Source organism: Maniola jurtina, chromosome 23 (genome assembly GCF_905333055.1).
Source record: "Maniola jurtina chromosome 23, ilManJurt1.1, whole genome shotgun sequence".
NCBI lineage: Eukaryota > Metazoa > Arthropoda > Insecta > Lepidoptera > Nymphalidae > Maniola > Maniola jurtina.
In genome coordinates this window covers 9,257,753-9,285,115 of record NC_060051.1, presented here as the reverse complement: position 1 = coordinate 9,285,115, position 27,363 = coordinate 9,257,753, and the positions used below count along the sequence as shown (strand labels likewise).

Genomic DNA, 27,363 nt, shown 5'->3' with positions numbered 1-27,363 from the left:
CGACAGTCGATTTGACGGTGAGGGAGAAATCGACCGCTCACACACACTTTCCCCTCACTAGTCGACGCGTTCCTCAATTTAAAAACGCAACTTTTTAATTTTTAAAAATCGAATAAAGATTACGCCCGCAAACAGATGGCGCGAGTTCTAAAATTAAATCGAAAAAATGTGAAAGTGAATGCTATTTTTTAATCGATTAAAACAAATTAATTACCTATGTTAAAAAAAAATAGAATTTTTTAAAATCGAATGAAGATTACGCACACAAAAAAGATGGTGCAGATTATAAAATAAATATACAAAAAATGTGAAAAGTGAATGCTATTTTTAAATCTTATTATTATACGGTTAAATCAAATTTATAAATGCTTAAAAAATTATATGAAATTGTTACGCTGTGAAGTTGCGTCAGCCAATGCGTGATGTGACCTAGATGTGAAAAAAAAAGTTTGGTTCACGGTTGTAAGTAGGTAGGTACCTATACACGTAATTTTTTTTGTGGTTGCAAGTATGATGGCATTGAAGCATTGGTCAATGAATAACAGCAATGGTTATCTAACACATGAATTCAAACGACATTATACTTAATATCATCATCGTCGATCGATAGGCGTCCACGGCGGACATGGGTCTCTTGCAGGGTAGACTGCCTCATAATATGAGATCGCAGTCAAGTAAGTTAGCGAACTTATATCAGAATTTAAAAAAAAACTAGCACTAGACCATGCATAGGAACTATAGACCCTATACATATATACATTATATTATATTTAAAATTATGTTCCTGGAAAAAACATATACAATTGAAGATTATGTAAATAATGAAAGAGCGTGGATTTGACCTGCAGCTCGCAGCAATGCCCGGGACTAATACTGTATATCAAATCTTTAAAAAGAGCAACCGCCGAGTTTCTTATTGGTTCTTCTCGTAGTAAAGGCATTCCGAACCAGTGGTAGATGCATTTGACAATTCAAAAGTACATACCTGTAAAAGTTTAATTGAATAAAAATATTTTGATTTTTTTTTAATTCCCGGCTAGGCTATTCCTGAGGCCTTCTCATTCTCAGAGGAGATCCATGCTCAGTAGTGATAATGATGATGATGATGATCGATTTTAAAAGTCATAGTTTTTCTTATGGCTAAGAAGATATTTACTATGACTACCTACCTAACTCAGTGATCTGATAAGTTAATCAGTTGGTTACACAATTCGAAATCGCGTGATTGCGTGTAAAGTTAAATCCCATAATTCAGATATTCTAAATTACTTACCTACCAAGCCATAATTACTGGCTAAACAATATAATTAATTTGCTCTTCAAAAGTCAAATCAAATTTCAAAAGTCATTATTGTAAGAATGCTAGGTAAAATGTTAAAAAGAAACTGGCCAAGAGAACACGTAGCTATCATCATTACATTAACCCATCGCCGCGCCGGCCCACTACTGTGCACACAAGTCTCCTCTCAGGTTGAAATCTATAGAGCGCACTTTGACTTTGCTTAGACTTGAGTTTCAGTTAAAACGAGATGGATTTATGACCGCGGTATAAGGCTGTCTCGTTTTAACAGTGTCTTAAGTCTGAGCAAAGCCAAAGTGCGTTCTATAATAGTTGACCATAGTCTGCCGTAGTCCGTGTAAAAGTGCACACTTTACACACCTGAAAACATTATAGAAAACTCTGAGGCTTTCTCACGATATTTTTCTTCACAGTTAAAACAAGTGAATATTTGGTTGCTTAAGACGCACGTAACTCCGAAAAGTTAAAGGACCTGGATCGAACTTCGGACCCCCCGAATTCCTATTCGGGGGGCCGACGAGTCACAGCTTTTAGCGTACCTGCCGCGTTTCCCTAAGGTACTTATTTTTTATTTTTCAAAAACTGTCTACGAAACCTACTAATGATTTTAAAAGCCCATAAAGATATCACCTCGAGAGAGTAAACCAATTTTTTTCGACTCAACTTTTCATACTCTTCTCAGTACCTAACCTGAAAATTGAATTTTTCAAAATTTACTTATATTTTATACTTTATTTTTAAAAATATGTCTGTGACACACAGACAGACGCGCAGGCGGACTGGACGAAACTTTTAGGGTTCCTTCTTTTATCACGGAACAATAAAAATGATTAAATAGGTGTTCGTAACCTCACGGGAACTCTGATTTTCCAAAATAATTCCAAGGATGCAAGCTGTCTCTGAGCCAGACTTTTTCACATTTGGCTCAGCACTTGAGGTGATCAAAGTGAACAAACAGACAGATAGACGTCGACACATAGAACCTATCTGTTGGTTCGTGATGGCATGCCGTCTTGGAAGAGCCATTTGTTTTCGCGGATTAAAAAACACCTAGCCTGTCATTCTCCAAATCTATTTCCTATCTTTTTATGCAAAACATCACGAGTTTCCTAAAATACCTAAATCCCGGACGACTTTCTGGGCATCGGCAGATTTTCTTATTATAATACTTATTGATAAGTATTTTAAAAATCGCAAACAGTACAATAACACCTTCTCTACCTCCCTCTACCTCTATTTATTTAATTTAATGCGATATTACGTGTCTAGAGACCATTTCAATCAGTAGTACTATTTCCTAGTAATAAACCTAACAATTCTTCTAAATTAGCTTTCTTCAAAGTCAAGGTCGAAACGTGTGAATAAGCTTATAATTTGTTTCCCAAACGTCAAAGATTTAGTTCTCATCGCCAGTTCATTGTTGGAGCAATAGGAATGGTGCTGTAGTTTTTTATGTTGGTGTTTTTTTTTGTTGTGAAACGCGATTTTTTTTACGGTAAGTTTTGTGAAAAATAACCTAATCAGCATCATGATAATAACAGAACCTTTTTTAAAATCATAAAAAATAATAACAATGATTTTTTATTTATTTTGTTTAACACATTCGAAGCTCTTGATTTTTAATTTTTAAAAACTAAATTTTATTTAGTAAACCCTTTTTTTTTTTTTAATTTAAATCATATTTTTATTTTGCATAATCTACTAATTACCTACTTAACGCAGATTGTAGAGCGATCTATAATTATATTTTGATAAATTATTTAACCGATTGTAAAAAAATATATTTTGGTAGTAACTTTTCTTGTTAAAAATCTGTCTAAAGAAAAAGAAAAAAATTAACAAGTGTTCATAGTTTCAAGTTCAGCAAAAAGTTACGGGAAAGGTAAACTAGAATATAAAAGTTTTATTATATTTTTTTTGGAAAAAAACGGTAGGAATTGAAATTAATATTCAATAGGTACCTATGTAGTACGGTAAGGGTGAGTGGTAATAACTCAGGGGTCAAAAACTTCGGTCTCCTATTGGAGGGTCCGAGGTTTTGATCCCGGGCACTCATCTCTAACTTATCGGAATTATGTGCGTTTTAGGCAATTAAAGTATCTCTAATTGCTTTAACGGTGAAGAAAAACATCGTGAGGAAACCTGCAACCTAGGAGTCCTCCTAATCCGTGTTTATAATGTTCTTAGTGGTGTGTGAAGTTTGCCAATCTGCACTTGGCCAGCGTGATGGACTATGGTCTAAAACTCCAAACTCATTGTGAGAGATGTCCCGTACTCATAGTGGGCAGGAGATGGGTTGTGACGATGATGATAATGACTTACGTATAAGTATTATATGTCTAGCGGTAATTCTTCTAAAAGGATTGCAGACAAACATGAAAATATAATATTTGCACACATTTTACATACAAACATAAGCTTTGTATATATTTATTATTCGGTCAATGCTATCCATCTGTTTTTGCTAAAAAAGCAAATATAACTTAGGTACCTAATAAGCTAGCTGATTACGGCTGCATGAATTTAGATTTTTAGGGTCCCTTACCTCAGAAGGAAAAAAGGAACCCTTATAGAGAACCCGAAGCGATCCGCTTCGTTGTGTGTCTGTCCGTCTGTCGTATCGGTCGAAAAAATCTATATCCTTATTAGTAGCGTTTTTACAAACCGGCAATTTTCCGATTGATGGAATAGGGCGTAAGTACTTGATCGTTTTTTTTTTGATTCCGCAAAAAAAGAGTTTTTTAGAGTGATTGTTGCTATCTCGTCTGCAAATGGTTTTACTGTCTAAAGGTGCAGACACACTACTGGCAGAGTGAACTAGAGTGAGTAGGTTTGATCTTGAGTCGACGATAATATGTCAAATATTATACATAGATAGACAGTACTGAAGTAAAATAACAGGTAACACACACATAAAACACACAAACCAAAACTTAAATTATGACCTAAAATCATGAGAAAATATGGCACCTTAGGGCTACCTGCGTCAATCATCGAATCAGGATCAAACCGAGAGTTCCCTCACTCTAGTTCACTCTAGTAATGATGTGATGTGTTGCAATTTGACAAAGCTATCCGTCGTAACGTCCATTGTGCAAATTGATAACATTGCGTTATATTGTGTCGCCTAACGTCTTCAGAGATACAGAAAAATACCTATAATAAACTTGAAATTTTGTATTTAGGTTATGACGTCTCTGGTTATTCAAATCATAGATATGATTCAAATAAACAAATTCCTAAACAAGTGTAAATTAAAAATTTAATTTAACACCCCCGACAAGTGAAGGTTACAGTAACTAGAAAAGAGCTGATAACTTTCAAACGGCTGAACCGATTTTCTTGGACTATTCCGCGCCTACGATCCAAAGTATCTGAGTTTTCCAAAACATCATTTTCAAATAAATAATTATGTATCAAGGCAACGTCCATCTTGACAGCTTGACATTTGTTAATTGAAATAATATTATGAACCTAACGGTTATCTAACCTTTTCTACAAGAAAACTAGAAAAGAGCTGATAACTCTTAAACGGCTGAACCAATATTTCTGGATTATAGCTAAGAACACTCTCGATCAAGCCACCTTTCAAACAAAAAAAAGTAAATTAAAATCGGTTCATTCGTTTAGGCGCTACGATGCCACAGACAGATACACAGATACACACGTCAAACTTATAACACCCCTCTTTTTGGGTCGGGGGTTAAAAAGCCGGTAACGCATTGGCGGTTCCCCTGGTGCTACAAAATGCAAATGTTCATGGGTTCAATATCAGGTGATTCGCCTGCTTGTTTGCTCCTAGGTATTTAATTTTGACAAGTGTAAATTAAAAATTTATAACACCCCCGACAAGTGAAGGTTACAGTAACTAGAAAAGACCGAAAATACCTGATAACTTTCAAACGGCTGATGGACTAAATTCCGCGCCTACGATCTAAAGTATCTGAGTTTTCCAAAACATCATTTTCAAATAAATAATTATGTATCTAGGCAACGTCCATCTCGACAGCTTGACATTTGTCAATTGACATGATATTATGAATTTAACGGTTATGTAACCTTCTTTTCTACAAGAAAACTAGAAAAGAGCTGATAACTCTTAAACGGCTGAACCAATTTTTTTGGATTATAGCTAAGAACACTCTCGATCAAGCCACCTTTCAAACAAAAAAAACTAAATTAAAATCGGTTCATTCGTTTAGGCGCTACGATGCCACAGACAGATACACAGATACACAGATACACAGACACACAGATACACAGTTACACAGATACACACGTCAAACTTATAAAACCCCTCTTTTTGGGTCGGGGGTTAAAAAATGTAGGTTTCCTCTATACTTCAGAGGCTATAGAGTCTATAGCTTAATATCTACCTACTTACACCTTCTACTTAGAAAGGACTTTCAGATATTGCATACGGTGCGGGTCAAATATAAAAGTAGAAACTTACTGACTGATATACATATTTATTACAGTACCTACCTTAGCATAAACTAAAGAGGAATTTGTATTGAAGTTCCCGAAGAATCCAAAGATGTTTTGGACCCACGCTAAAAAAAATCTAATAATTTTACATCTACATCGGCAATTTCGAGGGCATAAGCTCGTCTTGTAATTAAAAAAAACTGTCTAAGCAAATGTCTGAAGTACCTATTTCAGATACCTTTGAACCATTTGATTCTACTCGGAATCATTATAAAATCGGTTATGCCTTTATTCTACTCAATTGTAAAACTGCTGATCCGTAAAACCGAATACGGAAACAGACATAATGCAGAATGGAATTTTATTGTTGTCTTTTCACTAATTTTACGGAATTAAATGGTTTTTTTAATTGGAAGGGCAAGATGTTATTCACTTGTTTTTGGTTTATTGATTTGTTGGTTTTTCCTTCAATCACGTTGCAACTGAGCAAAGGTTTGACGTGATTTTTAACTCCCGAGCTCCCGACCCAATAAGACGGGTGTTATAGGTTTGACACGTGTATCTGTGTATCTGTCTGTGGCATCGTAGCTCCTAAACGAATGAACCGATTTTAATTTAGTTTTTTTTTTATTTGAAAGGTGGCTTGATCGAGAGTGTTCTTAGCGATAATTGAAGAAAATTAGTTCAACCGTTTGAAAGTTATCAGCTCTTTTCTAGTTTTCTTATAGAGGTTTTTGTGTCGGGGGTTTCTTAAAATTTTGATTTATCATCTAGTGAGAAATAAAGCCTTATGTAGGGTATAATTTGAAACGTAAATACGCATTACAGTCAGCGCCATTACTTATTTATAACATTTCGCAACGTTACGTGCGCTTATACAATAAGGACAATTTGATACCTAAAGACTGACGTACATTAGGTATCCATTATATTATTATCGTTGTTGCGCACGCAAAATCTGCTATGTATTTTTTGAGAATTTTCGTTTCTGAAATCTTTTTAACCTACTGCGGCAAAGCCAAAAAGAAGAGTTATGATTTTAGCAATCTATGTATGTATATGTATGTATGTTTGTATCTAGATTCTGTGTGTTCCACCGTAGCGCCTAAACTACTGGGTCGATTTTGATGAATGAGGTGTCAATTGATTTGTCGTAATGGTCCGGGTGACATATTCTTTACGAAAAAATTTACCTAACGGATGTTGCATCAAAAAAAGTGAAGGCCTCCAAAAAATTTTTTTTTTTTGGTTTTGTATATAGTGAGTGAAAGAGGAGAAAATTAGTGTTTGCAATTTTCAGCCCAATTAGACCGTAGTCTATACTAGGGCCATTGATATAAATGACAAGGGCTGACAAAAATCATCGGCTTTACAAGATTAATTGATTTATTTATTATTCTTGCTTTTAGTATACGATAGGATTCACTACCATGACTACGGAACCCGACGTTGCATCTTCAAACACGTACTTGACCGGTTTATTTCTTTGTAATTTACACAGATCATGCTCTAAATTGGCATTGATTCGTTTATATCAATTCCCTTCATGTCACGTTTTAAAGTCACTAAAGAATTAATTTTTTTCAATATCTAGCCGGATTTATCAACAAAAGGTTTATTTTATTTGTCATTTACTTTTTTTACTTCATTTCAGTTTTTATTTCTGCCTTGCCACGTGCCAATCTCACAAAAAAATGTTATACTTTTATTGCGGTCTGTGTTTTATTGATATCAATTCTCAGTAGGGAGGTAAACAGATGGTTATTTGAGTGTTATTTTTAACCCCCGATCCAAAAAGAGGGGTGTTATAAGTTTGACGTGTGTATCAGCTGTGTATGTTTATCTGTCTGTGGCACCGTAACGCCTAAACGAATGACCCGATTTTGATTTAGTCTTTTTGTTTGAAAGGTGGCTTGATCGAGAGTGTTCTTAGCTATAATCCAAGAAAATCTGTTCAGCCGTTTGAAGATTAGAGGTTTTTGTATCAGGGTTTTTAAATTTTTATTTTTAAGTTACTAGATAATGAGACTTGAGGTACTTGTAGGTGTAGTACGCCACAGGTCGAGATGGCCGGGGTAGGTATGAGGCGAGCGGAGGCCCCGCACATCGTTATCCCGCTCGGGGTTAACGCGGGGGTTGTACGATTGTGCGGGGTGAGTGGTGACCCCACCCTGATTGCCATCTTGTCCTGTCGCGTATTATAGGTACCTACACGATCTTTAAACTAAAGTAAGTGTTCTCTTTCTTAATGCTCCTCGTGAATCATAAAACTAGATTTTTAACCTGTCCAATTTATATGAGTTTAGAGAAATTGTATACGACAGAATAATTAGCTCTTCATTGATTATACAAAAATAAGTAGGTACTATTTTTATTAAAAAAGTACCTAAGTTTTCTTAATACTAGACTTATTATCAAGAATCTAGGTACAATAGTCAGAAAGGTAGACGTCTACCTCCTATTCTTGGGGTCAGGGGTTCAATTCCGGGCACGCACCTTAAACTTTTCGAAGTTATGTGCGTTTTAAACAATCAAAACATCACTTAGCTTTATGGTGAAGGAAAACATCGTGAGGAAAACCTGCCTGTCTGAGAGTTCTCCATAATGTTCTCCAAGGTGTGTGAAGTCTGCCAATCAGCAGTTGGTCAGCTATGGTCTATGGTCAAACCCTTCTCATTCTGAGAGAAGAGTCTGTGCTCAGTAGTGTGCCGGCGATGCGTTAAACATGATGATGTTAGGAAACTAATAATATATTACATACAAATTACAATGGAACCCTAATAACTTGACATAGCATTGCACAACCTTATAGCAGACAATGCAGAGTAATCTGATAAACAATGAAATAATGATTGTTATAATGCAAAATGACTTAATTGCGAAGTGCTGACTTCAACAAGTCCTACTTATCTATTACAGCTACAATATTAAGTTATTTAATTATTATTGTCTAACTAGATGATAATCGCGAATTTATCCCGGTGGATTTAGGTTTGAAAATCCCGTGGGAGCTCTTTGATTTTCCGCAGTTAATGTAGGCTACATTCACTTCATGTCACTCTCCAGGTCTATAACTATATCAATACAAAAAATCATGTCGATCCGTTGTTCTTTTGCCACGTGATTGAAGGACAAATTAACAAACATATTTTCTTATTTATCAAGACACAACTTCGTGTGTCGAATGGTCGAAGCCAAGTAAATACTCCCTGGCCCGCATGGATTTAAGTTTTTAAAAATCCCATGTGAACTCTTTGTTTTATCCGGGATAAAAAGTAGCCTATGTCACTTTCCGTCCTATCGGAACTATCTCTACGCCAAAAATCAAATCGATTGGTTGCTTAGTTAGGGCGTAAAGGAAGGACAAACAATCACACTTTCACATTTTATAATATTAGTGTTATTGATAAGAAGTATGTACAGAAGTAGGTATCTGTAGGGATTAGTAGGTTGTGTTCTATTGTATATAACTAACTACATGAAATTATAATTTAAGTGTGAAAAGAGCAAAATCTACTGAGTTTTATGTCGGCTCTTCTCAATAGAATTTTCTTTCCGAACGTAGAGTCTTGACACGCATAAGCGGTACAAGTTGTCCTATTGAAATAAATATGTCATTTCATAATATTCTGTGGTACAATAGGCAACAGCTCAAACCGCTTGCTGGGTCATGAAATTTGAGATTTTGCTGGTATGTCTCTATGACTTCAGTAGACTCTAAGGGCGCCTTCAAAGCCGCAAAGTGCCGCGCAAAGGCAGCGCGGCTGCAGCGCTGCAGCCGCGCTGCCAAATCTCATGATTCTAGGTCAACGGGAAATACCCTATAGGTTTTCTTGAAAGACACGACAGACGAACAGTTTTCGGTGTAATTTTTTTTTTCTATCCCGTGACAACTCGTTAATTTTCCGGACGGGGCAAAAAGTAGCTTATGTCCATCCCCAGGATGCAAGATAGCTTTGTAAGTTTCTTTGGTAAAAATCGGTTAAACGGATGGGTCCTCAAAAGCTACCAGAAAGACAGACAGACACTTTCGCATTTATGTATAGGTACATCTAAGTAAATATACCTACATTTAATATGTACACTTTAATAATATTTAACTTGTCTTTACTTAACGGTATTTCATACCTATAATAAGGAAGTATACCGATAGGCATATATTTATGACCTTAACACTAATCTAAAGTGACATAGTATCTAACGGGACCTAACAATAGCATATATAAATCTAACCCTGACCTCATTTGTATAGTAAATAGCTCAAAGATTAGTAATAACACAGGTAATAACTAGGTAATAACCACAGAATTCAAAATCGGCACAGAAGTGGTAAAGCAGCGTGATGTCTAGGGAAACATTATCATCGTCGTCAACCGATATGCGCTCACAGATGGACATTGGTCTCTTGTAAGGATTTCCACATGCCAGGGTCTTGCACTGCCACCATCTAGCGGTTCTCTTGTTGGTTGTTCTGGTTCTTCTACGGGGATCCTCATTCCTAATTTGATTACGTAAAGAAACTCCGAGTATAATTACTGTCTTTATGACTTTGAGCCTTCTTATAAGGCTCATAGTTAGCCATGCATGTCTCGGATCGAATAGCAGGTAGGTATGCCATTTCTATTAACTTACTTAATTAGAATTCTTTGGTAATAACCTTCAGCTAGTGCATCTAAGATCTAAGTAAACGATCTAAGAACGCAATAGGTACATGATAATTGATTACCTACCTAATAAATATTATATCTGCATTAATTATATAACGAGCTCATATTTTATCATCTACTAGCGATCCGCCGCGGCTTTGCACGGGTAGCTTATTACAATTTCGTAGGGATCTCTAATGTTTTTTATTAAAAAATTTTTAATTATAGCCTAATGTCTATACATATACAATGAATCGAACCCACTTCCACTTATTATTATAAGACCACTGTGCCAGGGAGGTCCTATAAATCCTATTGTCAACTACGGTTTTAAATATCTCAATTTTATATGAAGTAGCGATAATAAGCCCATTTTCGAAAAGCCTACGAGCTAACCTACCTATGATACAACATACCATATAGTATGTTACCGCTAATGTGAGGAAACTAGCAAAACACGTCATCCCATCGCATCGGTCCAAAGTTATCTCGAAGATTGTCTCTTTCTGAATTTGTATAGAATCAGGCGTTACCTGTGGCGTTATTTCATGATATGAACATAGGTAAGTCCATGATATGAAAAGAATCAAAAAATGCAGGAAAAGGCAGCCACCAAGCAAGCCCCAAGTACCACCACGCAACACCACACAAATCCACCATGTTTAGCAGTGGGAGGGCGGGTGGTGCATGTCGTATGCTGCATGTTGTACCATACAGATTTGCCTTTTAGCGGATTATAGCAAACTAGCTGATCCCCGCGACATCGTCCGCGTGGATTTACGTTTTTCAAAATCCCGCGGGAACTCTTTGATTTTCCGGGATAAAAAGTAGCCTATGTGTTAATCCAGGGTATAATCTATCTCCATTCCAAATTTCAGACAAATCCATCCAGTAGTTTTTGTGTGATTGAGTAACAAACATCCACACTTTCATATTTATAATATTATTAGGATTAGGATTAGGATTAAGCTTTGGTTTTGGATTCTTTATAATTCTTACTGAATTTCTATGCCTATGAAACTTTCCTGTGGGGTGCTGTAGGTAAAATATGTTAAGAGTGCTCTCCATAATCGCTACAAGTTAAGCGTGAGTGCATGCTGTTGCAATCAACATTTATATGCGGGGACATAAGAGTGACATGGACAATGTTTTATATAACTACGCGAATCAACGTTTGGTATATTATTCGATATTTTTAGATGACATATATCGATTTGGTTTAGTTTTAGATCTACGAGTAGAACAACAAATAATATTAGAATAATATAATCGGAGTATATTCTATGCATTTAGATATAGAATAACTAGGTAAAGTGGAAAAAATTCCGGATAACCGGGCTACCTTCAGACTGTCCCGTATTCTGTACTCTAACGGTAGCCCATACATAAGTTAAGAGCATGTAATCGCTCTTGATATAATGGGAGTTGGGTCACATTCATGACGACCGCGATGCGAGGCTTATAACAAAAGACGTGTAATATAACAATTTTGTTATACTATATGTATGTGTATAACACAAGTATGAAGACCGATTTCATGTTACAGTGTCGATACTTTTAATTTCTTTTCTTTTTAACCCCCGACCCAAAAAGAGGGGTGTTATAAGTTTGACGTGTGTATCTGTGTATCTGTCTGTGGCAACGTAGCGCCTAAACGAGTGAACCGATTTTTTATTAAAGGATTTGTGCCATCTGAACATGTCACCCTTGTAATAAATCACAATAAGTCTAATTATCGTCTTTTTAAAGTTACATTCAATGGTTTATACAGGGTGGTAATTAGTATATAATGACGACACGTACCCATGCTACTTTGATCTGATAAACACAATGCTGAAGTATAATGACGAAAAAAGATATAAAAATTTCCGTACAAAATTTAAAAAAAAAAAAAAGTTATTTAAGTTTTCATGACCCTAACGTGCCCTAACTCATAGGCCTTGGCCTATCTAAAGATGGCCAACGATCTCAGTGAGTTAGGGCACGTTAGGGCCATAAAAAAACTTGGTCATAAAAAATAAAAATAAAAATTGTAGTAGTAGTTGAATTTTCAAAAAAAAAAAAAGAACTCAATGGATGTTTACGTCATAATTGCCAAATTGCAGCATAATATATCTAGTAATTTGAGCTGTGCGTTTATAGATCAGTCAGTCAGTCAGTGAAAGCTATGATTCTCGAAACATCTCTACCTATTTGTTTGAAGTAAAATCTTGAGGCAATTTCGTTCGTAAATGATTCTTCATGTAAGAAACTATAAAATTGCGAAAATAGCTTTAAGGCAAACTTTACTTAATAGTTACTCCAAATGTGTTAGGTTTATTTGAAAATATTTATTAGTTTTCAATATAATAACGTAAAACTAAACGTTGATTTGCGCTATCGAATCATCGTCCATCTTAATATTGATCGGAACAGCATGCAGTATGAGCTGACGCGTAACTAGGGCCGTGAAGAGCACTCTTAACAGGGCTCTCTCCGTCACTTACTCCATACAATCGTAGTTCCAATTTAATTTGAATATTAAGCAACCAAAGTCCATGAAATGTAGACATATTCTAGATACTAATATCTGTGCCTGTGGTGTTTTAGATTTTTTTTTAAATGTAGTTTTAAAATTACAGAGGCTCAAAGATTTGTATGAAAATATTTAAGAACGCGTAACTTTGAAACCGAATATTTTAACAGAAATCTGGAAAACCACAGGCATAGATATTAGTTTCTAGAATATGTCTGCAATATTTCATGGATTTGGTTGCTTAATATCCAAATTCCAAATGAAATTGGAACTACGTTTGTATGAAGCGAGTGACGGAGAGACCCCTCTTAATGTGATAAGAAAAAGTGCATGACCTTCAGCGATGAGGAATATGACGCAGAGAAAAAAGCCACTTCTCTATCTTTGTAGTCTCATTATAAATGGGTAAAACGTTACATGAACACTACTTAGTTTAACCAAGTACCCTCACAACCCAGTTTGAAGTATAGTGACATTTTACGAGTACATGTAACTTAAGAGACACTTAACCTGATTAAGTGTGCGTTTGTCACGGAACAATGTCAATTGAATAATGTGTGAGAGGGTAGTTACAAAAATTACATTTAATTTTTACACGGAAAGTTATTGCACTAAAATGCGTTCTCATTTGATGGTGCTCTAACAGTTTTAAGGCCAAATTTTCAATCGTCAAATAACTTTTATCTGTGAAATAAATTTGACGTATTGACAGATTTCCTATACGAAAACTGTCAAACCCACTTTATTCCTCAGATAAAAGTTATTTGACGATTGAAATCTTCGGCCCTTGGACGTCAATAATTACAATCAATTAAAAGTATAGGTAAACGTAGTTAACTGCCTTTACAAAGTTGATTGAGTTTGTAATAGAATGATCCTTCGAACCAGATTCGACCTTGTGGTTCGAATCTAATCTTAAAAATTCTTGGATCCAGCTATGAGATCAGATGCAAAATTTTATGGTACTAAAAATCAAACATAATAATTTACTTTTTTATAAATTAAGAAATAATATTTTCTGTTACAGCTCGAGTTCTTGATGAAGCCGTTACAAGATGAAGCCCTTTATTAAACAGGTAAGTCAAAAACGTTTGGAGCCTACGGCACGGTAACAGGCTAAGAGTGATAAGCTAGTAATTAATCATCCATCATCACCATCGGCCTCCTATTCGGACAGTACGGGGTTCGACCTCGGGCACGCACCTCTAATTTTTCGGAGTTCCCTACTAATATGTGCGTTTTGAGCAGTTAATGGAGGTAAACATCGTAAGAAAACCTGCACGATACTCCAAGCAAATTCTTACTAAATACTTCGCCCTCTGAGTGACTCTGACCTTCCTTATGAGGCCCTTTATTATTTATACACAATACACATGCTAATGCCCGCGACTTCATCTGCATAGTCTATACAAATTTCAAACCCATATTTTACCCCCTTGAGGTTTAATTTTCAAAAATACTTTCTTAGAGAATGTCTACGTTATAATAGCTACTTGCATGCCTTTCAGTCCGATCCGTCCTGTAAGTAGTTTGAGCTGTGCGTTGATAGATCAGTCAGTCGGCTATTCTTCTTCTTATCATTATCATCATTATCAGCCTTTGGACTTCCATTGTTTGACATAGACCTTCTCTAAATAGCGCAACCACTACCCAGTCCTCAACCATCCTCATTCAGCCACTTCCCACCAGTCACTTTCTTCTATATTAATATTATAAAGAGGAAACCTTTGTATTTTTGTATTTTTGTACGTTTGTATTGAATAGGCTCAAAAACTACTGGACCGATTTCAAAATTTCTTTTACCATTACTTAGAAGGATTCTTCCGAATCCGTATAGGCTATATTTTATGACTTCTATAGAAAAGTTGTAGAACTCAATAATGCCTACAAAAAAGTCCGCGATAGTATAAACCAAACATTTATATTTTAGCCATTATAACCACTTTTCCATTAGTTTTACGATAAATTATAACTTTGACTTGCACCCGTGCGAAGCCGGGGCGGGCCGCTAGTTTTAGATATATACATTACTAGCTGATGCCTACTTGCTGATGCTAATGCTTTATAATATTAGTGTGATTTTAAGATGCTCTACTCCAATGTTCCAGGCGTTCGTGGTATCCGGCGCAGCGCTGAACATCGTGGGTCACGGCTGCGCGCACGGCTACCCAGCTGTGCTGTTCGCGCAGCTCATCACCGACGGAGGCCCAGTCACGCTGACCGATCATGACACGTCCTGGATTGGTAAATACCTCCTCATTAATCCTCCCTCCTTGAGTCTGCTCCTGCAATACATTTTTTGCTGGTAGGAACTGGGAAGCTTCAGCCGTGGCTAGTTACCACCCTGCCGGCAAAGCTGTGCCACCGAGTTATTCAGCGTCTCGGTTCGATACCACGTAGAAACCGATCAGGTGTATGGATTTAATGACATTGCTATACCCCTTCCAAGTTAGCCCGTTTCCATCTTAAATTGCATCATCACTTACCATCAGGTGAGATCGCAGTCAAGGACTAACTTGTAGTCGTGTAAAATCACTGGTGAGGCTGACCGCAATTTATCTGAAGCTTCCAAAGGATGGCAACGATTTCATCCGCGTGGATTTAGGTTTTGTAAAAATCCCGAAGGAATTTTTTGATTTTCCGGGACCAAAATGATATATGATAATATGATAATGATAAGTATGAGTATTAGATCTAATCCCTTACTTTACTTGCTTAAACATCGACAAAACGAAGCTAAGAATTATCTTTTGAACAGTCGAAAATATTGAAATGTCCATTATGTATTTTTGGAGCTACTAGCTACAATCTTTGAAAATCTACAAACGTACAAATATTTCAAGTACTCTTTTTGAATCTAAGTGTATCTAATTTGAATTCTTTCTCCTTTTCAGCGTCAGCAGTAGGCGTGATGGGTATCGTCGGTAACTTCATATCACCAGTCCTCATGACCCGCTTTGGCAGACAGAAATCTCACCTCATCTGTACCATCCCAGCGTTACTCGGCTGGATCGTATTCGTTCTAGGAAACTCTGTACCACTTTTCTTACTAGCAAGATTTTTGCACGGACTTGCATTAGGTCTACGTACTCCTTTAGCTGCCATATTGGTAGCAGAATATACAGAACCCAAATACAGAGGAGCATTTCTGGGAACTTTCGCTATATCTTTAGGATTAGGAATTTTGTTATCGCATGTCTGGGGAGCGTATTTGTCTTGGAAAAATACTGCTATAGCCTGTTCCTTATTTCCTTTAATTTCCATGGTAATAATAAGTTTATCCCCTGAATCAGCGAGTTGGTTGATTTCCAAAGGCAGATTTGAAGATGCTAAGAAAGCTTTTAGATGGGTACGTGGGGAAGGCGAGGCGCAAGTAAAAGAATTAGAATCCATGATCAGAGCGCAAGAAAGAGAGATTCAGTCAGCAGAAATGAGGAAGAACAGACAAGTAAGAAAGGAGTTTAAGATAAACAGGATTTTCCGGTCAATAACGGATACACTTAAAACTATAATGAGGATATTTAAGAAGAAAGAGTTTTATAAACCTTTGATAATAGCTATATGTATGTTAATTGTGTTTGAATTTGGTGGAGCACATATGGTGCCGGCATATGGAAACTTAATTTTACAAGCAGTTTTGGATAAAAGCGACGCTAAAGATGTAGCGTGGCAGTTTACTGTAATAGATTTGTTACGGACAGTTTGCGCTTTACTCGCTATATTTTTACTCAAAACAGTTAAAAGACGAACAATTTTATTTACTAGTGGTGCTATGACAGTTTTGTCTCTTGCGTTAATATCTGCTTTTGTTTACTTGAGGAAAGCTGAGATTATTACTCAGACTTGGCTGTTGGATACTGTACCTATGACTTTGATGGTTCTTTATAGTGTATCATTTTGTTTAGGCTTAGTACCTTTAAACTGGGTAATTTGTGGAGAGGTGTTTCCTTTGACGTACAGAAGTTTAGGGTCAACGTTATCCACTTCATTTTTGACCCCTGCTTTTGTTGTTTCTATGAAAACAGCTCCTCACTTTTACTCCTCTATAGGCGTAGAAGGTGCTTTCCTAGTCTATTCTGCTACGTTGACAGTATGTCTGTTGGTCATGTACGCGATGCTGCCAGAGACAAAAGACCGTACTCTGCAAGATATAGAAGACAGTTTCAAAGGCAAAAAGAATTGTGATATCGAAGTACAACTAAGTTTAATGGACGATAAAAGTAACCTAGTTAGTAAATAAGAACCAAATTATTTAACAATAGTATAAACAGTAATAATAAGGTTAGCAAAAATTTAGCGCTATTATTATACTACCTAAACACAATCCAATATACACTATTTGTCTTAAGCTTGTAGTTTTAGTACAAAACTCATCAATGCCTACGACGCGACGTAGCACTGACCCCGCGGCACCTATCTACGCAACGTTCGTAAACTTTTAATAAATCGCGTTTTTGTGGTAATTATTTTATCTTACCAGTAATCATCAGTATTGTCACCTGACTTCCTTTTTGCTAGCGTTATAATTACTTATGTAAGAAGCGCTGCCCCACGTTGGGGCAGCGCTTCTTACATCTGGCGCCCAACGTGGAACTTTTCCCCCGCTTCTTACATCTGGCGCCCAACGTGGGGCGCCAGATGTAAGAAGCGCTGCCCCACGTTGGGGCAGCGCTTCTTACATCTGGCGCGCAACGTGGAACTTTTCCCCCGCTTCTTACACTTATAATTAGAAATAAGTACCAAAATAGTTACTATTTCGTATACTGCGAGTTGTGATACGTTTTTGTACCACTATTTTGTAATAATGTTAATAAATAAGAATTTTGAATACCAATACCAATGTACAAAGACAAATAAAGCTTATAAGTGACTTTATGAAGTTTTTGTTTCATTGAAACTGGACCCTATTACCATTATTAAGCTTCCACTATCCGTCACTCCGCCCGTCCATCCGTCTGTCTGTCAGCGGGTTGCACCTCGTGAACCGTAATAGATACTGAGTTGAATTTTAATAAAATTTGTATTTTATTACCTCTAACAACAAATAGTAATAATTTCACAAATGTAAATTAAAAATTTATAACACCCCCGACAAGTGAAGGTTACAGTAACTAGAAAAGAGCTGATAACTTTCAAACGGCTGAACCGATTTTCTTGGATTATAGCTAAGAACACTCTCGATCAAGACACCTTTCAAACAAAAAAACTAAATTAAAATCGGTTTATTAGTTTAGGAGCTACGATGCACAGACAGATACACAGATATACAGATACACAGATACACACGTCCATCTTATAACAACCCTTTTTTTGGGTTGGGGGTTAAAAATGACCGCCATGAAAATTAAAAAAATTACCACTGCCCCAGGGAAGGTTTCTGCGATTCAGCTAAGGAAAACTAAAGTAAGTAGGTATAGCTACCTAATTTATTCAAAAATACCGAAGCGACAAATCTTTCTTATTCGGGATCCAGCTGCGGGTGGCTGACTCCTGGAGAGCGCAGCGTCGCCTCTTGAGCACGCAGACGGGACGTCTCACATTATATATATATATTTAGCACTAACTGAGAGCTGTATTACAACATTTATTTGAAATTAAAAATAGCGAGCAAACGAGCAGGCGGGTCACCTGATGTTAAGTGATTACCGCCGCCCATGAACATTTGTAGCACCAGAGGTACCGCGGATGCGTTGCCGGTCTTTCAGGAATTTGTTGGTCCGCCCCTTGAATAACCCCATGTATCTAGTGGGAGCACCGCCGATGGGAGTTGATTCTACAATTTGCATGTTTCTTTTCCGTTCCTCCGTTTCCTTTTACGACGTTTTTAGGGTTCCATATCTCCAGAGAAAAAAGAAACCCTTATAATATTACTTCGTTGTCTGTCTCTCAAAACGTATAATGTACTTCCCGGTGACCTAGACTTTTTGAAATTTGCTAGATAGCAATATCGTAAAGCGCAAGTAAATCCAAAAACCGTGAATTTGTGGTTACATCAAAAGTGATATTTCTTGTACAACAGTACGGAATCCTTCGTGTGCGAGCTAAGAGCCCAACTTTACATTCTATTATGATTTAATTAATACTGACCAAGTAAAAGCCTTCATAGAATGATCACAAAAATACTGGCTGCAGCTCTGCACTGAACAGCCAGGCTGATTCTTTGTGCAAAAAATGAGCAGCTATTCTCTTACTAAATAACCGCGGTAATAACATCTCTATACACTGCCTTTAGAAATCAGGCAAACGTGCTCAAGTGAGGCAGTGGCGAGCCTCGATGCTGATCCAATAATAGGCGAGGTATTACAAGATACCCCACTCTTGGAGATGGGGCAAGTGTTCTTACATGGTGTACCGATTTAGGTCAAGTTCGACAATGGAGATCAACACCAAAACCAATCACTTGCGCTAAACAGTAACTTTTCCAAAATATTCAATTTACTAGAGGATGCCCGCGACTTCATCCGCGTGGATGTAGGTTTTGAAGATCCCGTGGGAACTGCTTGGTTTTCCAGGATAAAAAGTTGTCTATGTCAATAACATGGGCGCAAGCTACCTCGGTACCTTTCATAAAAATCGGTTGAGCAGATGGGTATTTAGAGATCCCGTGGGAACTCTTTGATTTTCCGGGATAAAAAGTAGCCTATGTCCGTCCCCGGGATATAAGCCTACTCTGTACTAAATTTCGTCAGGATCGGTTAAACTGTTGGGCCGTGAAAAGGTAGCAGATAGACAGACAGACAGACGGACGGACAGACAGACACACATTCGCATTTATATTATATTATATTATATTATATTAGTATATATATATTATATTAGTATAGTTATATATTTGTATGGAAGAATGGAAGTATGGATAAAATCTATTTAATACTCGTAGTTCTAAGCTTGAGGTAAAATCCCATTTGTAGAATAAAACTTAATGTAGCCTGTGTTAAATTCAGAGTTCAAACCTCTAGATTCCAATTTCCAGACGACTTCCCTGGCACAAGTGGTAAGCGGTGTGAGAGGCCCCGGGTTCGATTCCGGGTTTAGGATTTTATAATTTCAAAATTTCTGGTCTGGTGGGAGGCTTCGGCCCGGGCTAGTAACCACCCTACCGGCAAAGCAGTGCCGCCAAGCGATTTAGCGTTCCGGTACGGTGTCGTGTAGAAACCAAAGGGGTGTGGGGTTAATAAAACTTGCCATAGCTTTTCCAAGTTAGGCCGGTTCCATCTTAAACTGTTTCATCACTTACCATAACTTGTATCTGAATTTAAAAAACAACCCTCAAATCTATTCAGTCATCGACCATGGTGGCGGGAAGGAGTAGGGTAGGTAAGTTCTACCTAACAAACATCCAAAGTTCATATTTTTACATTAAAATAAGTAAGATCATCATCATCAACAACAACCCAATGCTGGGTCATTACTGAGCATGGATCTGGCCATTGTCCACCACACTGGCACAAGTATGCATTAACAGACTTCGAATCTGGCAAACGTCGCGATATTGATCTTTAGAGAAGTGACATTCAATTGCTTAAAATAAATAAATTAGTAAATTAGTAAGATCATCTGATACTGACTTGTCCATAATTTGTATTTGAATCTTATAGTAAACCTAAAGATAAAGTGTACCTCCCTATCTAGCTACCTATTGGTATAAAAATTCTTTTCTATTGAACATTCTAAAAATGGAGGTCCGATTCTTGTACATTTCAAAAGGAAATCAAAATCCCTCAATTTTTCATTTCAATAGACGTGTTTTCCATTTTTTCTAACGAGCATTTGGCAAACGCTGCGAAGGACCGTCTATACAAAAAAGCTTTGTCAAAAATTCATTAATATTTTGCCAAAAATAGCCTGTATCAAAAATTAGTGTGTTATTTACCTAAATACTTAACAGGGTTCACTCCGTCACTCGTTTCATACAATCGTAGTTCAAATTTCATTTGAATATTAAGCAACCAAAGTCCATGAAATTTTGCAGACATATTCTAGAAACTAATATCTGTGTCTACAGTCCATATACAACCCCATATAATCTAGTGGGAACACCGCCGATGGGAGTTGATTCCACAATTTCATATGGAAAAAAGGATCTGGAACAACAGGTGGTCAAAGTACACCAGTCACCCAGGCGGTGAGGGTGAAGGTTTTCTTTCACCGTTAAAACTTTTTATTTTGATTTTTAATTTCTTAAATTATAAGTGTAAATTAAAAATTTATAACACCCCCGACAAGTGAAGGTTACAGTAACTAGAAAAGAGCTGATAATTTTCAAACGGCTGAATTGATTTTCTTGGATTAGCTAAGAACACCCACCACCTTTCAAACAAAAAAAAACTAAATTAAATTGGGTTCATTAGTTTAGGAGCTACGATGCCACAGAAAGATACACAGATACACACGTAAACTTATAACACCCCTATTTTCGGGTCGGGGGTTAAAAACGCACATAACTCCGAAAAGTTAGAAATGCGTGCCCGGGATCGAACAACAGACCCCTGAACAGAGGTCCGATGAAGCCACACTAGGCTATCCCTATGTTAGTTAGTATTTTAATAAAATTCCTGCATACTTCATCACGCATGTGCAAAATATTTGAAAAACCATTTTTTTCACGTCGCCCATCACTGTTTCGCGCGCTTTCGACGGCTGCTGTCAAAGCGGCGGAGTTTCAAACTTTTAATTTTTTAATTTTCCCAAAAAAAATATATCGAGGCAACGGGCGTTACATTTTCAGCCCAATTATGTCGGACAAATGACAAAATATAGATAGGAAATAGTTTTAATTTAACAAAATTGGAGTGGGAATATTTCGATGTATTTTCTTTTGATTACCTGATTAAAAAACTAGTTTCTTAAATTATTTATTGAATAAATATGTAGAATAATAAATAAGGAACGTGATTTAAGTGAAAATGGCAGCGGGAAGGATATTATGGATGTCCTTGCTACTAATTCGCCTATGGCTCGGTGCAGGCGATCTTTGCTATGCACAGTAAGTATCAAGATATGGCTAAGATTCGATTTCAATTATTCAAAAGTAGATGATACCCGCTAGTTCATGCACGTAGATTTAGGTTTATTGAAAATCCCGTGGAAACTGTTTGCTTTTCTGGGAAAAAAAGTTGCCTGTGTCCATTTCCGGGATGCAGTTTACCTCCATACCAAACATATAAATAGGTTATTAAACGGAGGGGGCCTTTAAGAATCCTGTGGGAACGTTTTGATTTTGCGGAGTAAAAAGTAGCCTATGTCCATCCCTGGGATATAAACTAACTCTGTACCTTTCGTCAAAATCGGTTAAACTGTTGGGCCGTGAAAAGGTAGCAGACAGACAGACAGGCACACTTTCGCATTTATAATATTAAAAGTATGGATGGATTACTATCCATACTTACTCCATACTTGGATGGGTTTCATTGTATGTACAATTTGTAAGATAATGATTGTTTGGGCAATGTCAGTGACCTTGGTTCTTTGGCGGATCTCTGCATTTCGAATCTTATCCTTCACAGAAACCAACATAGCTCTCTCCATAACTCGCTGAGTAACTTTAAACCAAGACACAGAGTACCTATTCGCATATAAATAAAATTGGTATGTTTGTCACAATATGGCCAGGTCAACGCTGGTGGCGTTCCAGGACCTGCTGCCCGAGGATCCCCGCCTCTACGACAAGATGCGGCCTCCGAAGAAAGACGACCAGCCCACCATCGTCAACTTCCACGTCACCGTCATGGGGCTGGACTCCATCGATGAGAACTCCATGGTAAGATAGACCAGCACCCGTATTCACAAACGTTACTATGAGGTCCCATAGTGCGCTCGAACTCACAGTGTAGATTCCACCAATCAGATGACTGTGTCACTTCAATTTACAATGATCTGATTGGTGGAACCTACACTATGCGTTCGAGTGCACTGTGAGACCTCATAGTAATGATTGTGACTACGGCCGTGAGATCTGTAGTCTTTGCTCAGACGTCAGACTGAAGCTGAGCTCTACAGTACTTTGACTTGGGTTTGATTTTTTACAGTTGAAAAGAGACCTATTCAGCCAGATAGCGCTATCTCCTTTTAACCGTGTCATGTCTGGGCAAATTCCAAGTATAGATTTTTACCTAAAACAAGGCAGATTTATTAATGTCTAACATAAATGCGTCTAAAAAAGCTCCGTGTAAGTATTTAGTTCCAACTGCTTCGTAAAAAGGATAATTTGCATATGGTATTAAAATGAACTGACGAATGCAACAAAAGTATAGGACTTATCTACCTAGGTTCAAAGGTGTAAAGTAAAATAATGCCTACTTTCAGTTTTAATTAAGTATAGCTGCATTGAAGTTAAAAAAATATTCAAAAAACGATGCTTTTCAGTTGTCTCGGATAAAAAAATAAATCTCGACTTTTACTAGCATATTTCGTATCTTATACAGCTCAAAAAATCAGGCAACCCTATCTTGTAAGCCTTGTAACTACTTAACATCAAAGCTTTTTGTAAGTAATGATGCAGTCTAAAAATAGAACCAGCTAACACGAACGAGATGTGGCATTTATTACGACCATCTCCATTTGAATGTAAAGAAATGCGAAATCGCTAACTGTACTTGGCCCTTTCAGCTTTGATATTATCCATTAGGTTATTAATATTTTTGTGAGGTTTTTAATATTATGAATAAGTTAGCAAACGATCGTAGGTGAGTCACCTGATGTTAAGTGATTATCGCCTTCGGTAGCCACAAGGGGAACCACGGGTTTATCCACACATTTGGAAATCCCACATTTGGAATCATTTTGATATCAAAGTACCCATTCCAATAAAATTGAGTGCGGGAGATTTTTGAAATGCATGACCAACTCTACCATGATCGTATGAACCTACCAGTACCTACCTACCATGAACCCATCGCCGCACGGGCTCACTCTTCTGAGAATGAAAAGGGTCTGGCTGTAGTCTACCACGCTGGCCTAGTGTGGATTGGCAAACTTCACGCACCTTTGAGAACATTATACAGAATTCTCAAGCAGAGAAAGTTTGAGAACATAATAGAGAATTCTCAAACATGCACGAGGTTTTTCTTCACCTTTATAGCAAGTGATATACCTAATAATTGTTAATAATATAAATTATGCGAAATAAATACACATTAGTACGAAAAGTTAAAAATGCGTGCCCGGGATCGCTATGGCATGCGATTTAGAAATTCCCGTAGGTACTCTGCATGTACTCAAATCCTGTCGTAAAATAAAAAAATAGCTTTGAATTCAATCTGAACTCTTTCTTCAGATGCTTCATAATTAATTTTAAGCGCACACATTAAACTTTTGCTTTGCATTAAGACTTTCTAAGTGCAATTGTCTGTGAAAGTCGACTCTTCAGATTTTGTCTGTTCCAACTAGAACTCTCCATGAATACGGATTTCGCGACTTTTCTGTTTGACTGTCACAGGAAAGCATTATTTAAATACTGCTGCAACTTTAGTGAAAATCAGTACACGAGTATATACAGGGTGTTTGGTAATTAGTATATAATGACGACACGTACCCATGCTACTTTGATCTGATAAACACAATGCTGAAGTATAATGACGAAATAAAATTATAAAAATTTCCATACAAAATTAAAAAAAAAAAAATATGTCAAAATTTTCATGGGTCATGAAAACTTTGACATATTTTTTTTTTCTCTTTAGATAGGCCGAGGCCAACGACTCAGTAAGTTAGGGCACATTAGGGCCATGAAAACTGGGTCATAAAAAAAATTAAATATGGAAAATTTTATAATTTTATTTCGTCATTTTACTTCAGCATTGTATTTATCAGATCAAAGTAGCATGGGTAGGTGTCGTCATTATATACTAATTACCAAACACCCTGTATACAGTACATATTCAAATATATATACCTAAAACTTGACCTGAATATCAAGCAGGCGAAGCATATATTATTTAAAACAAATATTTTCAAGTGCAGTGTCAAGTGCAAATAATAAATATCAAAACACGATCGTCATACCTATTAATTAAAAAAAAAATAACGACTGCAATGCTAAACACGAAGTAAGTAAAAATTAAAAATAATCGTATTGGAAAATACTCAATACAGCCGCTACGTTATTTTTTTTTTTTCAAAAATTTTATAACTGATGTAAGGATTCTAATGATACCCCATACATCCAATTCAGAAGTTATGGTGAAATAGAGAAACTCGTTTCCATACATTCAAACCTAAAAATGAAAGCTAATGAAACAAGTACATACAGGCATCGCAAAAATTGGTTTTAAAATACCTTTGCAATGAGAAATCTATGGTGAGACCAAAAATAAAAGCGCGAGCGAAGCGAGTTTGAAACAAAAACAAATTGACGAATTTCAAGACTTTATACAATATTTTTAGGATTCCCTATCTCAAAAGGAAAAAAAGAACCCTTATAAGTTTAATTCGTTGTCTGTCTGTCTGTCGGTCTGTCCTATCTGTCGTGTCTGTCAAGAAACCTATAGGCTATCTAATCTATTTACCTATAGGGTTTTATGACTGGATTATTATAATGGATATTTAGATGGGGTTTGAATTCCGTCTTTCTCTAAGGTCAATAACAGTCGACTTTTCAGTTTTTGTCTCCTCAAACTAGAGTTATCTATGAATAGGCATTTTACGACCCCCTTTGATCCACGGCGCGGCAAATTGCGAAGCTCGCGGAAAGAATTTGCAACCGCAATTATTAAACCTAGATTCTACTAAGTATAGTTCAGAGGCTTACTGATCCATTGAAATGATAGTTTTAAAGAAAAGCCTGTAAGTAAGTACTTAAATATGCTTATTTGCTGGGCAGATTTCTTATTGCTATCTTGACTTATGAACTGATGATGGCAAGCGGCCTAATGCATTGAGGCTGGTTCCCTGACACATTGTAAATTATAAAAAAGCATGGATTTGATTCGCTCCAGCAGTGCGCGGGGCTGTAATTGCTTGTATAGTATGGAATATTATTGTAAATTGAACAATTGAAAAGAGCAACCGCCGAGTTTCTTGCTGGTTCTTCTCGGTAGGAACGGCATTCCGAACCGGTGGTAAATTATTTTGAGGATTCAAAAGCACTTGTAAAGTTTATTTGAATAAAAATCTATTCTATTTTATTCATTCCGAATTTCAGCCAAATCCGTTCAGTAGTTTTTGCGTGAAAGAATAACAAACATACACATAATTATATACATATTCACTTCACCTTTGTAATATTAGTGTGAAGTGTGATATTCAATTTTTAAAAACTAAAGAACTAAGCTTAAATAAAAGTATATAGCTAAGTTAACCTATGTAAGCTGTAAGTTTATGGAATAGCCTACTTCCTATTGGTTACATATTTTTGTTTTTGTTCCAGACTTACGCAGCGGACATATTTTTTGCTCAAACCTGGAAAGACTTTCGGCTCCGACTGCCGGAAAACATGACGACTGAATACAGGTGATTAACATTCGCTTTTCTTTGCACAACTTTTACATTTACTCAGGCCATTAACTCATCGATGTATGAACTCAACTCTCTAAAAAACCGGCCAAGTGCGAGTCAGATTCGCGCACTGAGGGTTCCGTACTCGGGTAATTTTTCGACATTTTTGAACGGACGGACGGACGGACGGACGGACGGATAGACAGACAGACAGACAACAAAGTGATCCTACAAGGGTTCCGTTTCTCCTTTTGAGGTACGGAACCCTGAAAAGGCATTTTTTTTACTTTTTCGTTTCGCCGAACGGGCCAAGAGGCGCAACTATGAAAACCTCGATGGGAGCTTCATATTTGTGCCTTTTGGCGTGGAGACCTCTGGGCCGAGGGGCCCGGGGGCTCGAGCCCCCGAAAAAGAGCTCGAGCTCTTTTTGAGGAAATTTCGAAAAGAGTTATCGAGTCAACCGGGGACCCGAGAGCTGGCAGCTAACTTGGACAAAGAATTAGTTTGGCCATCCAAAAGGTAATGCTGCCAGCATCTTGGGTACAAATTACAATGCCTCGCTGCGGTTGTCTCGTTGAGGTTTTAGATTCAATTTAGTTAATTTTAGTTTTTAATTTTTTTTAAATATTTTAATTTGTTTTTAGTTTTAATTTAGATCTAAGTTTATTTTATTAAAAAATTTTTTTCAAATAAATGTATATTACTTTATTTTTTCCATTTATTTTAAATCCTTACCTACAAGTAAGTGTATGAGTTTGTTTGAAGGAAGTAATATCTGGAACTACTGAACCGATTTTGAAAATTCTTTCACTAGTTTTCAATATTCACTAGTATCGTTAAATTCGTTTCATACGAGTATCTTGTGTTTGCTTACCTCTCGCAAAATTATTTATCCTTATATTTTACTGAGAATTTTGAATAATCGAACTTAGCATTGCTTTGAACTCTTTTCCTAGACCTAAGAGGAGCTAATGATTTGAGCTCCAATGGAAAAGAGTTCAACGAGCTATAGTGTGCGACAGGATGGGATGGCAACCGGG

The 27,363-nt window shown here is 36.8% G+C and overlaps 2 protein-coding genes across 5 annotated transcripts in view; both read left to right on the top strand.

Moving 5' to 3' along the window:
* LOC123877173 (facilitated trehalose transporter Tret1-like) lies at positions 1-17,324 on the top strand. 4 transcript variants are annotated; one of them, XM_045923681.1, is made up of 5 exons: positions 1-447; positions 13,750-13,752; positions 13,917-13,965; positions 14,998-15,133; positions 15,784-17,324. In XM_045923681.1, the coding sequence occupies exons 3-5, from the start codon at positions 13,945-13,947 to the stop codon at positions 17,127-17,129; spliced, it is 1,503 nt and encodes a 500-aa protein (XP_045779637.1). In that variant the 5' UTR covers positions 1-447; positions 13,750-13,752; positions 13,917-13,944; the 3' UTR covers positions 17,130-17,324. The 4 variants fall into 4 exon arrangements, with proteins under 4 accessions (XP_045779637.1, XP_045779638.1, XP_045779634.1 ...); XM_045923682.1 differs by lacking the exon at positions 13,750-13,752 and having other exon boundaries at positions 1-459; XM_045923678.1 differs by lacking the exon at positions 13,750-13,752 and having other exon boundaries at positions 1-470.
* A 4,186-nt stretch (positions 17,325-21,510) lies between these two features.
* Positions 21,511-27,363, top strand: part of LOC123877174 (glycine receptor subunit alpha-3-like) — a 37,401-nt gene continuing 31,548 nt past the window's right edge. Inside the window, exons 1-3 of the mRNA XM_045923683.1 lie at positions 21,511-21,875; positions 22,502-22,649; positions 26,256-26,338. Coding sequence (XP_045779639.1) covers positions 21,796-21,875; positions 22,502-22,649; positions 26,256-26,338 — 311 coding nt within the window. The 5' untranslated portion in view covers positions 21,511-21,795. The remainder of the gene's footprint in view (positions 21,876-22,501; positions 22,650-26,255; positions 26,339-27,363) is intronic.

What these genes read in the sequence shown, in the direction of transcription:
- LOC123877173 (XM_045923681.1), top strand. Translation starts at nt 13,945, where the DNA reads ATGAAGCCCTTTATTAAACAG. An exon ending in TGAAGCCCTTTATTAAACAG is followed by an intron (nt 13,966 to 14,997) that starts GTAAGTCAAAAA and finishes CCAATGTTCCAG; the next exon opens with GCGTTCGTGGTATCCGGCGC. An exon ending in TCATGACACGTCCTGGATTG is followed by an intron (nt 15,134 to 15,783) that starts GTAAATACCTCC and finishes TCTCCTTTTCAG; the next exon opens with CGTCAGCAGTAGGCGTGATG.